We start from the raw sequence: 17,982 nt of genomic DNA, 5'->3' as shown, positions 1-17,982 counted from the left end.
ACCTAAAACTCTAGTAGGTATCAGAATAACTTTGATGATTAAAGTAGGATTAACATTGGAAGGTGAAATAGGATTAAGAAGCAATTTCAAAATCTAAAATCTCAAGGAATTAAACAAGAAAGATCATCTGAAGAATAAATACTAATGTTATATTCAATATTTAATATTGTAGGATCAATATTTAGTCTTCTGCTAAAGTATTGAATCATTTGGATAGTTTTAGTTCTTGAGAAGAGCTCATAATTGATTGAAAACTCAAATCTTTCTCATGGCTCATGATTTTTCACAAAACCAAACTCCCTCCATAATTATTTGGTATTAATCAAGATATGATATCAGAACCAAATATTTTGATAGACTGAACCATCCTTATACCCTTGAAGAACAACACTTTCTACTTCTTTGTAAGAGCATTTTCTGATACTTGGTATTTTCTAGCCCGTTCAGCCTGTCTGCATTTTAGTAAAGTGAAGTACAAAATCAAATTATAGACAATGTATAACCACCAGAACTTAACACACTCTACCCAATTAACATCTGTTAGGCAGCTCTAAGTTAACAGTGGCAATCCCAGGTGATTATAACTACTGAAGAAGTTTGTGTAACCTAAACCCAACGATTAGCACAAAGGCAAAGTAACCGTTACCACTCCACGGAACTTGGATTCCTGGAGGTCGTACGGATGGGATACTAGTGCCATTTTCTCCATAAAAATTATTATTAATAGTTTAGGTACTGCAATATAATAATACCCAATTCATTTTAAAGCTATTCTTTTGCTACCAATAAATATTTGAAAATAAAATGAAGGAAAATATTAGGAAGTAGGGAGGCAAAGGATAGAAGTAAATATTGTGGTGGTGTTCCCAAAGCCAGGAAACTGGGCCCGGTTCTCACTTGTTCTGATTATTACTGAGGCCGTAAGGAAGGAAAGAACTTTGAGACTGGGAGACTCACTGTCACTTCCCACAAGGCACGGTTTCTACTGAAGGTTTGCTCCTTTTTGTTCCACCACGATGTCATAGATACTGATGGTTCATTACAAATATTTTTGTTTTACCTTTAAGAGTTTATTGTAATTCAATTAAGCAACCTCCTCTGAGAGGCTCCTGAGTAAAGCACCATGTATGGGGTGATGAGTAACACAAAAATAAATTTAACCACATGGCTTCCATGTTCGGAGTGGTTTGGGGTGGGCAGAAAGAACAGGGACTTCCCTCCTGGCACCACCACTGAGTTGGGCAACTTTGGGCAAGTTGCTGCCCTTGTGAGCATCTGTTTTCCCATGTCTGAAATGCAAATAGCAATATGGACTTTCTAGGGGTTTGTTTGAGGATTAGGAGAATTGCTATATGTAAAGCACCCAGCGTAGGACCCAGCATAGAATATGTGCTCGTGATTGTGTTTTCCCTTCCCCCTCTTCTCAAGAGTTTCTAGCTATTGGGAGAGGTAGGCATGAAAACCAACTCAAGTACAAAGTAAACCACTGTAAAAACTAAAAGGGAAGTTATAGTCTCTGAGAGGAAAGAGATGCTATTTACAAAAGGGAGAATCAGGAAAGATTCTATTTAAGAAGTGACTTTGAGTCTGGGCTGTGAGAAGTGGCTTCAGAAGGAGTATGGCATGTGGGAAATGGCACATTTCATACACATCATCTGATGTGATCCTAGCAGTTCTGATTGTCTACGTGGGGGCCACAATCTGGTGGGAAGAGAGAGCAGATGCAGTGCTGGGGGAGGTTGTAGGTGAAGAGACTAAAGCCTGCCTCCCATCCCACCCCAGCGCTGACTTGGAACATGACAGGTGTGTAGGATATTTGGACAGATGTATGTGTGTAATGAAAATGCAAAAACCTGTTGGGGACAGATTGTGTGGGACCTGAAATGCCTAGGGGTTTGAACTTGATTGCACAGGTGATGAGGACCACTGAAGGTGTTTGAACAAGAGATTGATGTGTTATGACCTGTGTGTGTGTTTTACACTCTCTCTAGAGCAGTGTGAAGGAGTGAGGGGAGAATGATGAAAACTTGAACTCATCGAAACACCCAAACACATCCATAGATTCATCACGCAGCATCTAGAGGCTGCCAGTGAGGGAGATAAAAATAGCCATAACAAAAAGAATAATAAACACTTGTATAGTATTTCCTGTGTGCCGGGCATTATTCTAAGCACTTGACCTATATCAACCCCTTTAGTCCTCACTATAACCATATGAAGTAGGTGCTATCATTACCGTCCTTTTAGAGATAAGGAAACTGAAGGTTAAGTGACTTGCCCAAGGTCGTGGCAGAGCTGGGTTTTGAACTTGTTCGGTTGGCTCCAGAGGTCAGGCTAGTAACCACTGCCCCAGAATGCCTCTGCAGCAATGCTTGGGGTTCACTGGTGGATCGGTACCACAGGCATGGGGACAGGGCAGAGGAAAGGAAGCAGGAAAATCAAGAAGTGAAAGGAGAGGAGATCCACTTATTTGTGGGATCTAAAAATCAAAACAATTGAACCCATGGGCATACAGAGTAGAAGAATGGTTACTGGAGCCTGGGAAGGGTAGTGGGAGTTGGGGGCGGGAGACTTGGGGAAGGTTAATGGGCATTAAAAAAATAGTTAGAAAAAATGAGTAAGACCTACTATTTGATAGCACAACAAGGTGACTGTAGTCAATAACTTAATTGTACATTTTAAAATAACTAAAAGAGTGTAATTGGATTGTTTGTAACACAAAGGATAAATGCTTGAGGGGGTGGATACCCCATTCTCCATGATGGGATTATTTCACAATGCACGCCTGCATCAAAACATCTCATGTACCCCATAAATATATGTACCTACTATGTACCCATAAAAAACTAAAATTTTTTTAAAATTAAAAAAAAAAAAAAAAAAAGAAAAGAGAGGAGAGGAGATCAAGTAGAAAGCACCAGAGAAAATAACCAATTGCTCATAGTAGGGAGCACCTGAGGTCCTGTGGTAATACTCTCAGATGCAACCCAGTGCTACCCTTGACATAAACTCTGTGTCCTTATAGCAGAAAACTTAGATTTTCTGAAATTGAGTTCATCATCTAAGGTAAGATTTAAGGAATGACAACTCTAAGAACTGTTGTGATCGAAGTAAATAATCAGAAACAGCTCGGTCTGCCAGATGCATTACACAACACATTACTTTGAAAAACTAGCAATTTAAAGAAGTGAAGTGGACCATGAAAATAATTAAATGGGCTGAGTTTCCTATTTAGGAAGAACTCTCTAAGTTATTTAAGGTATTTCACCATCAGATCCAGTTTCTCTCTTAACTATTCCCTTCCAAAACAATTAAACTATTTCCTGTTTCCAAATCAACCCTCACTCCCCACAATGTGTGCATCCCAAATTATATTTTCAAGACACAGAATTTGTCCTCAGTTTGCCTTTTCAAATGCACTCTCCACCCTTCTTCAGTTGGCTCTAGCCCCGGAGGCTGGCTTCTACAGCCTGGGTCAACAGCCCTCGACTCCCATTTCTGGCTCTGGTTGTGTTCACCCAGTGAGGGTCTGGTAGACAATGAGATAGGAGGGGATATGAGGTCAGGATATTTTTTCCCCATTGTCTTCCCTGGGAGACCACCTGGGCTGCAGTCTCCCTTGGCTCCATCTCCTTGCTCCCCATAAGGCAACCTTCTCTTAGGCCTCTCCTTGTGGATTTCAAAACCATGCCTTCTCCATGGCTCTTTGGTGGCAGCACTACTGTTATTTACCACCTGGGCTATTGCATCATCTCCTGTAGTTCCTCTACACCCCTCCCACCCTTTTAAAATAGACCCTCTGTTCATCTGTCCTTAATTATCCTAAGGAGAGTGAGGGTGCCATCCCTTTCCTTTTGGGGCTCTGATGTGTTTTTCCACTATGATGCCCTCTCTCCTGTGAACTCTCACAAAACTCGATTTTTATCCCTTTGAAGGCATTGTTCTTTTGAAAATGACAATATTTGCATACATATTTTAAGTCTGTTCCTTACAGCAATCTCAGTGTTTGAGGACAAAGGCTGGATTTGATTCATTTGCAGTCACCCTAACTCGAGTGCCTGAACCCAGCAGGGATACTCAATGAATGTTAAAAGCAGGGCTGAATGGCAAGGATACAAACAAGAATACTGTTGCATCATTTAAGTGGCCCTTACACTTGCTAATCTAATACTGTCATTTTAACATTAAGACTAAAGTTCTTTCACATTAGGTAACAAAAGTCTACTTCACTTCTGGATCATGAAATTGCAGTGCTGGGTCTGAGCTGTCTGCAGAACTAGAACTCCCGTCTCCTCTCCTCCCCCTCTCACACTAGTCAGAAATGTGCTCTGATGATGTGCCTCTCTGTGTGTTGCAGGCCTTTCTCTGTAGAACCAGCTGTTGGAACTCTTAATGTGGGAGAGTCCATGCAACTGGAAGTGGAGTTTGAGCCACAGAGTGTGGGCGATCACAGTGGAAGACTTATCGTGTGTTATGACACAGGTATGCAGTATTCTTCGTTAAAAGTTCTACATGTTAAGAAAGGTCAGATGGGCATGTTCTCACTCATAAGTGGAGCCAAGCTATGAGGATGCCAAGTCTTAAGAATGATACAATGGATTTTGCGGACTTGGGGGAGAGGGCGGGAGGAGGGTGAGGGATAAAAGACTACACACTGGGTACTGTGTACACTGCTCAGGAGACGGGTGCACCAAAATCTCAGAAATCACCACTAACGAACTTATTCATGTAACCAAACACCACCTATTCCCCCCAAAAAACATTGAAATTATAAATAAATAATAATAAAATCAATTTTAAAAAATTAAAAAAAGAAAGGTCACATGGGAAGTATGATAAAGCTGAATAGGAAATGGTTATTTTGGCTGCATTTGAGTAAGCTAAGATCCACAAGATAAAAAAAACAACAACAACAAAAAACAAAAACAGTGAATGCCTCCATTAGAAATGGTGTGGAGTCAGATGGAAATCCCCTAACAGGTGTCCCCAGTGCTTGAAAGCCTGAGGAATACAGGACACAAGAAGGAGCCCATCCCCATCCCCAGAAGCCACACTGGTGGATTGAGGTTGTCCGTATATTAAAATTTGCAGGTAATTTAATGCCCCATGGGTTTTCCATTTGATTTATTGTGATATTTGTCTAACATTTTAAAAATGTAAACCCTAATTCAGAATGTTCTTGAATGTGCCCACTAGTCTATATAAGATCTGTTACTTTCATCCTTAGAACATGCAAATATCTTACATAACATCTTACAGGAATATAGGACTGTGTCTGTTGCCACTAGCATTTTCTTAAAGGTCACACCCTCCATAATCACGAAAATTACACATTGTTGCAAATTTTTAATTTATGGTCATGTAGATGGCATATACGTTATGCAGTCTCCAAAGTTGGCTTCCAAATTAATATTTTACATTGCCATTTATTATTTTATGCTTTTTCTCATTTCCTTCTCACTTCTGTTTTACCCATTCATGTTGGTGGACCCAGATTATCTGCAGAAGGGCATTGTAGGGAGAAAACAGAAGTACACAGCCAGGGAAGAAGTAAGCTAAGATCCACAAGATAAAGAACCCATAGAAATCATGTTGAGTCAGATAGAAATCCCACCTAACTTGTGTCCCTAATGTTTGAAAGCTTGAGGAATGCAGGGCTCAGGAAACAACCCATCCCCAGAAGTCACACTGGTAGATTGGGGTGATCTGTGTGTTGATAGAAACTTGAAGGTACACCTAGAGAAGGGGCAGCACAAGGCATCTAGGGTACAGGTCAGAATTGCTGGCTTTGTGGACCCGTATCTGAGCAGGATGACGCAAGCCCTTGCCTTAGGACCCATGGTTAAGTGGCACTAGCTCCACATTGCCCAGCAGAACAACAGCCACAGACCAGCCAGTGGCGTGGTCTATCTGTTTTATCTATTTGTTTTAGCCACACTCACTGGCTGCTAGCAAGAGAAGCTAGCTTAAGCAAAAGGGGGAACGTTTGACCCATGTAACCAAGGGATAGAAGGCTAAAAGCACAGCTCATAACATATTGGGGCATCAGTTTTCCAAGATAGTTGTGTCATTTTACATTCCCACCAGCAAAGCATGAGAGTTCTAGTTGCTTCATGTCCTCACCAACATGTAGTGCTGTTTTGTCAATTTCAGACATACTAGTGGGATAAAGTGATGTTTATCAGTGGTTTTAATTTTCATGTCCCTAATGATTAATGATGTTGAGTGCCTTCTCAGGTGCTTACCGGTCATTCATGTATCTTTTTAAGTATCTGTTCAAGACCTTTCTTCGTTTATTCTTTTGTTATTAATGTGTAAGTACCTTTTATTACTCAGTATTCTAAATACTAGTTCTTTGTCAGATATATGTATTATTACTATTTTCTCCAAGTCTGTAGCTTTCCTTTTCATTTCCTTGATAATACTTCTTAATAAGCTGCAATTTTGAATTTTGTTGAAATCCATGTTATCAGTTTTCTTTTCTTTTAAGATTAACACTTTTTGCCTCCATGCTAGGAAATCTTTGCCTTCTGCAAGATCATGAATATATTCTCCCATGTTTACTTCTGGAAGGGTTATAGTTTTAGCTTCTGTGTTTAGGTTAATGCCTTATCTTTTATTTAATTTTTGTGTATGTGTGATGTAGAGGCTGTGTGTCGTTGTTTCCCCATATGCATTCTTTGCTATTTTCCATCTTGTTCTGGAACACGGAATACTCTGTTATTCCATTACTTAATCTATTATTGCACTGTTATTCATTCATTTTTACCTCTATATTTTCCATTTCTTTTCCTCTGTAGACTGATCTGGGTACTTTCTTCTTAATCATTATTCCATTCAATAATCCCCTCTTCAGTGAAGTCTCTCACCTGCTGAGTTTTAACTTTTTAATTATTATTATTGCTTTTATTTCTGGAAGTTTTATGTGGTTCTTATCAAATCTGACTGCTCTCCCCTCTTTTATTTTTCAAGTTTCCCTTTGATTTCTTAAATATATTAAATGTGATTATTTATATTCTGTATCTGATAATTCAAAGAAATTAAGTCTACTTATTTAGTTTGCTGTTTATTGTTTCTGCTGATTTTCAGCCAGCGTGTCTTATGTCTTTTTGTGTTTTGTAATTTTTTTCCAACTCTGGGCAGGCCCTGGACTTTATCTCCTGTGCTCGGCACATAACGCAATCTTTAAAGCAGAAGTCCAAAGGTTCACAAAAGCCATTAGGGCAAAGGCCAGCCTTGACACTAGACTATTTCTTGGTATGCTTGCCTTCACATTGATGTCCTTATTGTCCTATCAGGTTAGTGATCAATTTAAAAGTAGTTGTAAAAATACTTTCTCAGCCAGCTGCAGTGGCTCACCCTGTAATTCCAACATTTTAAGAGGCTACAGCAGGAGGATTGCTTGAGCCCAGGAGTTTGAGACCAGCCTGGGCAACACAGCCAGAGTTCGTCTTTACAAAAATAAACAAAAATTATCTGGGTTTGGTGGTGCATACCTGTAGTCCCAGCTATTTGGGAAGCTGAGGTGGGAGGATTGTTTGAGCCTGGGAGTCGAGGCTGTGGTGATCCTGCCACTGCACTCCAGCCTGAGCACCAGAGTGAGAGTCTGTCTCTAAAAATAAACAAGTAAATAAATAAATAAATAAATAAATAAATAAATAAAACAAATAAAAATATTTTCTCAAGTATTTTGATGAAGTCTCTAGTTCCATTGACTGCCTGGAAGTGACTCCAGTATATGCCTTTTTCACATTGTTCATTATTATTTATAGACTCGTTCCTTCTTTCCTACTACTTTATAATCCTGTCTCTCCATCATGTTATAAACATAGTTTATCCTTCCATGTATTTGGTTTTCTTTACTTTTTCTCAGCAGTAGTTTTCTGTGTAGAAGCCTTGAATATTTTCATTAGCTCTACTCCTATTCAAGTCCTTTCTTCACTTGTTCTTTAATTATTAATTTGTAAGCATTCAGTGGTTTTTGATGTTAGTATAAGTGGTTTTTAATTATATTTTTACTGATTTAATTTAAATATAATTTATATAAATATAATTTAAACATAAAATGCACAGAGTGTATACAGTTTGGTAAGTTTTGACAAGCATAACTACCTATGTACCCACTGCCCAGTTCAAGAGACTGAACAGCTACTGCCTCATGCTGATTCCCAGGCAATCCCTCCATCCCCCACCCAGAGGCTCTGATTTCTATCCCCCTATATTAGTTTTCCTTCTTCTTGGACTTCAAATAAATGCGCTCATACAGTATATACTCTTTTGCATCTTATTTCTTTCCCTCAGCATAATGTTTTTGAGATTTATCCATGTCGTTGTGTATGGTAGTAACTCCCTTTTTATTGCTAAGAAGTATTCTTAGCATACTTATGGTATGTATTATATGTAACATAATGTATGGTTACATATAATTTATTCATTTTCCTATTAATGCAAATTTGGATTTTTGAATTTTTGGGCTATTATGAATAAAGTTTTATAACCATTCTTTGGGAGGCCGAGATGGGCGAATTACCTGAGCTCAGGAGCTTGAGACCAGCCTGGGCAACATGGTGAAACCACGTCTCTACTAAAATGCAAAAATATTAGGCAGGCATGGCAGCATATGCCTGTAGTCCCAGCTACTTAGGAGGCTGAGGCAGGAGAATTTCTTGAACCTGGGAAGCAGAGGTTGCAGTGAGCAGAGATTGCACCACTGCACTCCAGCCTGGGCAACAGAGCAAGACTCTGTCTCCAAAAATAAAAAATAAAATAACCATTCTTGTACACATCGTGTGTGTGCGTGTATGTGTGTGTGTGTGCAGATATACATATGTTTTTATTTCTCTTGAGTAAATATTTAAAAGTAGAATTGCTGAGTCATAGAGTCATCATATGCTTAACTTTGTAAGAAACTTCCAAATGGTTTTCTAAAGTGGTTGAACCATTTTATTTATATTCCCATCTGCAATGAATGTATGAAACTCCACATTCTCATCAACTCTTGGTCATGTCAGTCTTTTAATTTTAGCCATTCTACTCAGTATAAAGTGGTACCTTATTTTGGTTTTAATTTGCATTTTTCTAATAATGAATGATGTTGAGTCTCTTTTCATGTACTTTTGCCCATTTTGATGTCTTTTTTTCTGAAGTACATGTTTAAGTCTTTTGCCCATTCTTTATGGGGAGTTTATCATTTTGTTGTTGACTGGCAGTTTTAAAAAATATATTCTTGGGCGGGCGTGGTGGCTCACGCCTGTAATCCCAGCACTTTGGGAGGCCGAGGCGAGTGGATCACGAGCTCAGGAGTTCAAGACCAGCGTGGCCAACATAGTGAAACCCCATCTTTACTAAAACTACAAAAATTAGCTGGGTGTTGTGGCATGCACCTGTAGTCTCAGCTACTCAGGAAGCTGAGGTGGGAGAATCGCTTGAACCAGGGAGGCAGAGGTTGTAGTGAGCCGAGACCAAGCCATTGCACTCCAGCCTGGGTAACAGAGTGAGACTTCATCTCAAAAAAAAAAAAAGAAATATATATATATTCTTTATATAAGTCTTTCAGAAATAATTATTGTGAATGTTTTCTCACAGTGAGAAATTAATTTTCTTAATGTCTTTTTATTAGCAGAACAATTTAATTTTGATGAAGTACATTTTATCCATTTTAATTTTATAGCTAGTGTGTTATTTTTTCCTAAGTTTATTTTCTAAATTTATGTGGCTTTATTGAACTACAGTTGAGTTTTGTATATTGAGCTTTTATCTGCAGACTTTGCTAAATTTACTTCTGACTTGTCTGTAGATGATTTTGGGTTTTGTATATACACAAGCAGGTCATCTGCAATTAATAACAGTTTTTATTTTCTTCAATCCTTATACTCTTCATTTCTTATTCTTTCTTCCACAGGCTAGACATTTAGTATGCTGTGCATTGGAAGTAATGATAGCAAATATCTTTCTCTTGTTCTCAGTCTCAGAAGAGAAGTGCTCAGTATTTCATCATTTAATATGATGTTTGCTATAGGTTTTTAGTGGGTACTCTATCAGGTTAAAAAAATTTCCTTCTATCTCTAGGTTTGTAAGACTTTTAATCTTGAATGGATATTTAATTTTATCAAATATTCTGCATTTGTTGACAAGATTGTACATTATTTCACCTTTATCCTTCTAATGCGATGATTGATTTTGAAATGCTAAATTCCTGCTGTATTCTGGGATAAACTCAAGTTTTGTATATTGTCATTTTAATAAATCATTGGATTATATTTGCTAATATTTTGTTCAAGAATTTGGTATCCAAATTCATGAGAAAGATTGGCCTATTATTTTCTGTTCGTGTAATGCCCTTGTCAGAACAAAACAAATTGGTCTCGTAAAACAAGTTGGGAATTATTCTCTCTTTGATTCTCTAGAGAAATTGTTTTAAAGATTCAAGTTATTTCTTCCTTAAATAATGGAAAATTTTATTCTTCAAGCCATTTGTTTAACCTCACTTTTTAAAATAGGAGCAGCTCTTTAATGATTGGTTCTGTTAAACTTTTTCAATAAACTTTTCCATTTGATCTAAAATCTTAAAATTTTGGCATACAGTTGTTCAGAACCCTTCCTAATCATTGTTTGCTATAGGATCCTTGGTGATACCTCCTCTTTTCTCATTGGTAATTTGTATCCTCCTCTTTTTTTTTCTTAATCTATATTGTTAGGGCTTTATCAGTTTTTTTAGTTTATTCAAAGAACCAACTCTTAGTTGATTATCTTTATTGTTCACTTCTCAATTTCATTGATTTCTCCTCTTCATTTTTTCAGTCCTACTTTCTTTAGGTTTGATTTGTTACGATTTTTCTAGATCTTAAAAGGGATGCTCAGAGTATTGATGTTCAACCTTTCTTCTTTTATAATACATGCATTTAAGACAATACATTTTCCTCTAAAATTGACTCAATCTTCAGCCCATATGATTTTACATATTTTGTTTTTAACACTTGATTGAAAATATTTTAGAATTTACATTTTTATTTCTTTTTTGATCCATGGGCTATTTAGCAATGCGTTGATTGATATTCAAACATTAGGGAATTTTCTAGGTCTCTTTTTGTTATTGATTTCTTGTTTAATCCTACCAGTGACAGAAAGCAAGTTCTATACGATTTCAGGCCTTGAAATTAGTTGAGACTTACATTACGACCGAAAATATGTTCCCTATTGGTAAATATTCCCTGTACACTTGAAGAGGGTTCACCTTCCATAAATGTCAATTCGGTAAAATTTGTTAATAATGATGCCGTTCAGTCTGTATCTTTACTAATCTTTTGTCTCCTTGTTTTATCAGTTATTGGAAGATGTCGTTAAAATCCACAACTACAATTTAGGTGTTCCTGTTTTTTGGTGCTAACAATTTTCATTTTATATATTTTGAGGTCATGATACTTGATATATACACAAGTAGGATTATTATAACTTCCTGTTGAGTTAACCATTTTGTCATTGTAAAATGTCTCAATCTTTAGTGAGATTTATAACACTAAAGTCTACTCGATCTGATATTTATACAACATAGAAGTTTTTTTTGATTAGTGTGGACATAGCACAATCTGTTCATCCTTTCACTTTCAACTTTCCTCACATTTAAAGTATGACATTTGGAAGCATCACCAATGAGGCTAATTATTAAATCTGGTCTGAAAATATTTGTCTTTTAATTGCACTATTCACTCATTTTATGTTAAATGCAATTACAGATATATTTGAACCTCCTGTTTGACTATTAAGTAATTATTCCCATTATGGTAAAATTATTAGCTGAATTTCAGCCAAAACCATTGTGTTATTGGTACTGATAGTGGATGAAACTGAAGAAACATATGCCTGCTAATAAATATGGTCAGTGATACATTTTTTTTTCTGTCTGGATCTCCATATCTTTGTTGATTTTGCGTACATCTTATATCTTATATCCTTGTTGATTTTGCTTATGTTAGTTGCTGAAACTAAGTATCAGAATAAATGTGGCCTTAGAATTACATTTGGGTCACTGTATCACAAGATTTTAAATCAGGAGTTTAGAACAGAATGAAGCGTAGTCAACCCTTTTACTCTTATTAAAATAATTCATTGTTGATAAACAGTGAATACATTATCTTTAAAATAATTGTTTTTTTCATCTTTATCTCATTCCTTCAAACATTTGGGGGTATTTTAAATATATTTGACATGAGCAATCGAGCAATCTAGCATATGGGTATAATTTATAAATAAACAACTCTACATATGTTGGGGTGTAATTTCAAAAAATGCTATTTGGTTGGGTTTTGAGTTCAGCTGATTTAGAGTGCTTATAGATCAATAGAATCAAAACTTGAGTGACGACTTCAGTGATAACCTCATCCAACCCTTAGATTTTACAGATAAACTGAAGCCCTAAGAAATTAAGTGGCTCACCCAACGTCACAGAACTAATCAGAAGGCCAAATGGAAGCCCAGTTAGAAGCCGGACTAACTCTTAACTCCTAGGCGGTGTTCTTTCTTCCGTATGACTATATGTGCATTTTTGCTCTCTTGATCTGCTGCCTTTGAAATGCAGCTGCATTTTCCCAGCCTCCCTGGATCTCAATGTTACTTTTATATAAGTATTTGGAATGACACCTATGCTTACATATATACTGCTGTGCTAAAGGAAAGATAGGATGAACCACAATAAATATTTGTGTATTAAAATTTAATCATTCAGCTGGGCATGATGGCTCATGCCTGTAATCGGGAGGCCGAGGCAGGCAGATCACAAGGTCAGAAGATTAAGACCATCTTGGCCAACATGGTGTGAAACCCTTGTATTTTTAGTCTCTACTAAAAATACAAAAATTAGCTGGGTGTGATGGCACGTGCCTGTAATCCCAGCTACTTGGGAGGCTGAGGCAGGAGAATAGCTTGAACCAGGGAGTTGGAGGTTGCAGTGAGGCAAGATTGTGCCACTACACTCCAGCCTGGCGACAGAGCTAGACTCCGTCTCAAAAAAAAAAAAAAAAAAAAAAAAAAAATTAACCATTCATAGAATAGTTGGTTTCTACCCCCTGAGGTTCTGATGTCGCCTTTGGTGAATGAATAAAGTCATATTCTGAAGATTGGAGAGGTAAACTGTCTTACAGAATTTTTCCTTACATGAAATGGACTGCTACTAAGAATATGCTTTCAATCTTTATTGTGGGTTATTAATGACCAGAATCCATAACCTTCCATTACTGAAAAATGCTAATAACTGCCTAAACACAATTAATCATGAAGCTTTTCCAAGCAGCCATGATCATTGGCTTTTCATTTCATCAAATAAGCATCTGATTGAACTTTCTGCAGCTGTTTGAAATATGAATTTATTTGGGGAAGGAAATTTAACATGGGCTGTTGATGAATCTTTTCTTTATAATTCCTAAAACAATGTTCTAGAAGAAGCAGCATTGACACTCCTCAGCAGGAAGTACTCAATCACGTTGCTAACAATAATGTCATTTGTTCCTTCCATTTCTGGCCCTCCACTGGATATATTCTTGATTAAATGAAGCTAGGAGATTTCTTTGCTTTTTCTGACAACCAGAGTTTGAACTAGTGCTTGAGCAATTAAGGAGATTGAGTATAAAGTTTTAGCAGTATCTAATATTTTACCCATTAATGTTTTCCTGAACCAGAATTCTCCCCTCCTTTCTCTTTTCCTCTTTCTCCCTGTGTGTGCCTGCGTATAGTAAAATCAAGTTTGTTTAGGCAGTTGATTTTACCTGAGAAATGATTTAGTTATCTTTTTTATTATAGAATTGAAAAAGAACTGATGTAAGGTGATACCTTTTATAAACTCATCCCTCCAGAAGAGATTAAAAATACAATTACACAAGGTTACATTGATAACAAAACCAAGCCAAAACTAATCCAAAACCGAACAAATAAATGGAAGTATCATTTGACTCTGAAGAGACAAACAAATGGTTAATTGTTTAAGTTTTGCGCTTTTCAACTGAGTCTTGAGAAACTAAATATAATCACAGGGTTCAAGGAGATACTACTATTCAGAACAGCATTTCAAAAAAGACATTTGAACAAAATTTTAAAAAAGAAAAAAAAGACATTTGTATTGACACTTTGGTTACTAGAATGAGTACCACAAATAGTAGTGTAGGGGGTTTCTTCTTCAGTGCCTGGTGAGGTTGCTCTTCTCACTTTAGAAGTGACATTAGCCATTGGCATACTCAGGAAATGGAGATGATGCACGTATTCAGCATTTTTAAAAGTATTATGTCTCTTACTAAAGAGGAGATACTTTAGGAGTCAGAAGTTGGCAAGTAACCTTTTTCCCCAAAGGTGTGATGATGTGTTATTATTAAATATACACACAGTCATAATATAGTGCTTCACACGGCAGCTTTATAGTACTTTACATATTTTACTCTAGTAAGCTTTCTAAAACTATAAAGAATTTTTCTTTTTTCCTCATAAAGGCCAATAGAGGCATACCAAAATATAATATAGTCAGTAATTGAGTGTGATGTTGCTACTTTGCAGTTAAAATGGCTAAATAATGTCTATCTGAATCTATTAATATCTATGTAAACTTACCCACATCAACTTTGTTTCAATGGTGGGATTATTGTTAATTATAAATGTATGCTGTTATAACTAGAAAATCTAGCCACACACAGGTATTGTAAAAGAAGCAAATGTTTTAACATGGCTTTAGAAGCAATGGAAACATTGCTTGACCTTGTTTTCTTTGTTTCTTATTCCATAGCTTAGGATAGGGAGTAGCAGAAGTTAAGACACTCAGATTGTCAGGGATTTAAATGTTTAGGGAAGTGAGATAAGGTTTCCATAAGTTCATAGCAAGTGAAGATTTGCAAGTTACCAGGTGTTAGTATTTAAAGGGACATTTCTTTAATTCCCTTCATTTTAGTGATAAGTAAACTGAAGCCCAGAGACGTTAAGTGACTTTACAGCTCGCTAAAGCTGGAATTTGAACCCAGGTCTTCGGGACCCCCTGAGACCAGTACACTTTCTGCATCTCACACTGCCTTTTGTGCAGATTCAGAGTACCGGTTTTGGCATTACCACTGACAACCAGCAATGTGTATCTACATGTTTAAATCTTCAAAACAACACTGAATGAAAAAAGCAAGTTGGAGAATTGTATGTACAGTATGATACCATTTATTGTTACGTAAGTGTTGCTTAAGTTTCCCGAACAAAGAGCACTTCCAAAGAAGTTTGGTTCAGCAATGCCCTACCATAGTGAATTTGACCCTGTTGTGACCAAGTGATGAAAAACTTTCCATCAACTTGTTAGTTCCCTAGAAAATCTGTGGTTCCACTCATATATTTAATTTAGTGTCCTCAGTTTTCTGAGAGTACTGAAACCACAGTATGAAGTGTATTGTGTATATAGTTAGCTTCACATTCATTTTTGTAAAATTAGTTTTGTTCATATTTGTTTTCACTTGATTGATGGTAGCAAAACTGGCAAGAGATAAATGAGACCTTCCACAAAATATATCTGTACGGTGATGTAATAAAAGATTGTTCCTAAGCCCATCTACGATGACTGCAGCATGCAACAGAAACCAAAAAGGTACCAGTGCGGGAACAGGTCCTCCAAGGACACAAAAAATGCTAATGTTGAGGAACAACTTCCCCATCCATTCCTGGAGACATGACACCACTTCCATCCTGTCAGTCTTCAAAGTAGCTAAGGGTTGGGGAGCCTTTTTAAGGTTGTCTCTATTAAAAGTAAGTATTATAAAAACCAAGTACTTCAACAGCTTTGGAGATAAGAGAAGAGTTATTGCTTCCTTCGCTTTGTGGAGCTGATGAGTTTTGGAAGATAGTGGTGAAAAAAATCAATATTAGATGGTTCTTGAAAAAAATAATAACTTTTGCTATATTTCTAGGAAGGAAGATTTTTGCAGTGAGAAGCTCAAATTAATGACATTAGTCTGTCTGACCCCTAGGTTGCGTGAAATAAGCCCTTGGATCTTTTATTCCCTTTGATTAATTTTTTAAACAATTACATATTTCAGATAACCACAAAAGCACAGAGAATAATATAATCAACACCTGTTATATTTAACACATCTCAACCTTTTGCCATACACATTTCTTTCTAGAGGTTTTATTTATTTATTTTTGGATAATCAAACTGATTACAGACCTGAAGCCACTTTGTTACCTTTTTCTGATCTAATTCCCCTGTCTTGCTCCTCAGAGGAGCTTTATTGGATGCGTTTTAATGCTATTCCTACATATTTACTTATCCATAAACAATATATAGTATTGTCTCGAGCAGTTTTAAAGTTCACATAAATGGTATCATACTGTACATACGATTCTCCAACTTGCTTTTTTCATTCAATGTTGTTTTAAATATTTAAACATGTAGATACACATTGCTCTGATTCATTTTAATGAATGTACCACATTCCAGTATGTGAACATTGAAGATGTAACTTCTTTGCTATTACAAACAGTGCTGCATTGAGCAGCTTTGTACAGGGTCTTCTTGGGCAGCTGTGTGAGATTTTCCTTTAGGATAAATACCTACAAGGGCAATTGCTGGGGTATAGGGCAAAATTATCCTGAGCTTTACGGGATACTAGATTGGCTTGTCAAGTTGTTGCGGCAATTTATACTTTCATCAGAAGTATACAAAAATTCTTTTTCCATATTCTTGTCAATATATTGCTAAAAGGGTATCATAAAACTGTTTGATTTTTGTTAATTTGATGGTCATGAGATGATATTTTATTTTATATTTCTTTTATTACTAGTGCTATCTTGCAGCTGTACATGTTTCTTGGAGGTCCTATATCCTTTTTATATTCAAGTTTTTGGATGGGTCATGTATTTATTTCTTTTGAATGAATTTGTTTTTTATTTTTAGATAATCAAATTTCTTAGTTTTTTAGAGGGATCTGGATTTTGAGTCATAGTTAGAAAACTTTCCCCTCTCTGAAGTTATGAAGAAATTCTCATTTATATCATTTTATATATATGGCTTTATATTGAACATTTAAATATTTGACTCACTTGACATTTATTCTGATATAAGATATGAGGTATATTTTTTCATATGGCTATGAAGTTGTCCTAACAAAATTTTTTTTTTTTTTTTTACGAAGTCTGTATACCAATGATTTGAGATACTGTCTTTATAATATACTAAATTTCAGTGTACATTTGGGTCTGTTTTGGCTTCATTCTATTCCATTGATCTCTCTCTCTTCATGCACTGCTACCATGCTATTAATATTTTAATTACTGAGACTTTGCTATATTTTAATTCTATCCCTGTTTTATAGATGTTTTTAAAATGCATTTTGAATTTTGTCAAATTCATTTTCAGCATCAGTGAAGATCATATCATTTTGTTCCTTAGATCTGCTACATAAACAGATTTCTAGTAGTGGGACATTATTGTATTTCTGGGATAAATTCCACTTGGTTATGAAGTATCATTCCTTTAATGTGCTGACATATTATGATTAGCCATTTTTATTCAGAAATTTTACATTGTTATTCAGAAGTGCAGTTGGCCTATAGATTGGCCTATATCATTGTTATATCTTTATCAGATTTTAATAACAGTGTTATACAGAAAAATACAGTGTTGGAAATTAAGAACTAATTGTATGACATTAGCAGCAAAATAGATACTGCAAAAGATAGGATTAGTGAACCGGAAGACAGATCAATAGAAAATACCCAAAATGGAAGTACAGAGAGAAATAGAAAAGAATGGGGAAAAAATAGAACAGAAAGAAAAAGCCAAGTGAGACACAGTCAAAAGGCCAAAATACATGTAACTGGAGTCTCAAAAATAGACGAGGAAGAATGGGGTCAAAAATATTTTAAGCAATAATGGCTGAGAATTTTCCAGAAGTGATGCATGACTTTAATCCAGAGGTTTACAAACACTTAGCAAGCCTGTGGTGATACAAGTACAAAGAAAACCAAACGTAG

The 17,982-nt window shown here is 36.2% G+C and overlaps 1 protein-coding gene across 1 annotated transcript in view; it reads left to right on the top strand.

The window, feature by feature from the left end:
- The window catches only part of HYDIN (HYDIN axonemal central pair apparatus protein), a 392,140-nt gene that overhangs the window by 29,180 nt on the left and 344,978 nt on the right, over positions 1-17,982 (top strand). Inside the window, 1 exon segment of the mRNA XM_030924912.1 lies at positions 4,358-4,482. Within this exon segment, the coding sequence (XP_030780772.1) occupies positions 4,358-4,482 (125 nt within the window).

Source organism: Rhinopithecus roxellana, chromosome 20 (genome assembly GCF_007565055.1).
Source record: "Rhinopithecus roxellana isolate Shanxi Qingling chromosome 20, ASM756505v1, whole genome shotgun sequence".
Lineage (NCBI taxonomy): Eukaryota > Metazoa > Chordata > Mammalia > Primates > Cercopithecidae > Rhinopithecus > Rhinopithecus roxellana.
The sequence above is the reverse complement of the archived record's forward strand: the minus strand, read 5'-3'. Positions and strand labels throughout refer to the sequence as shown.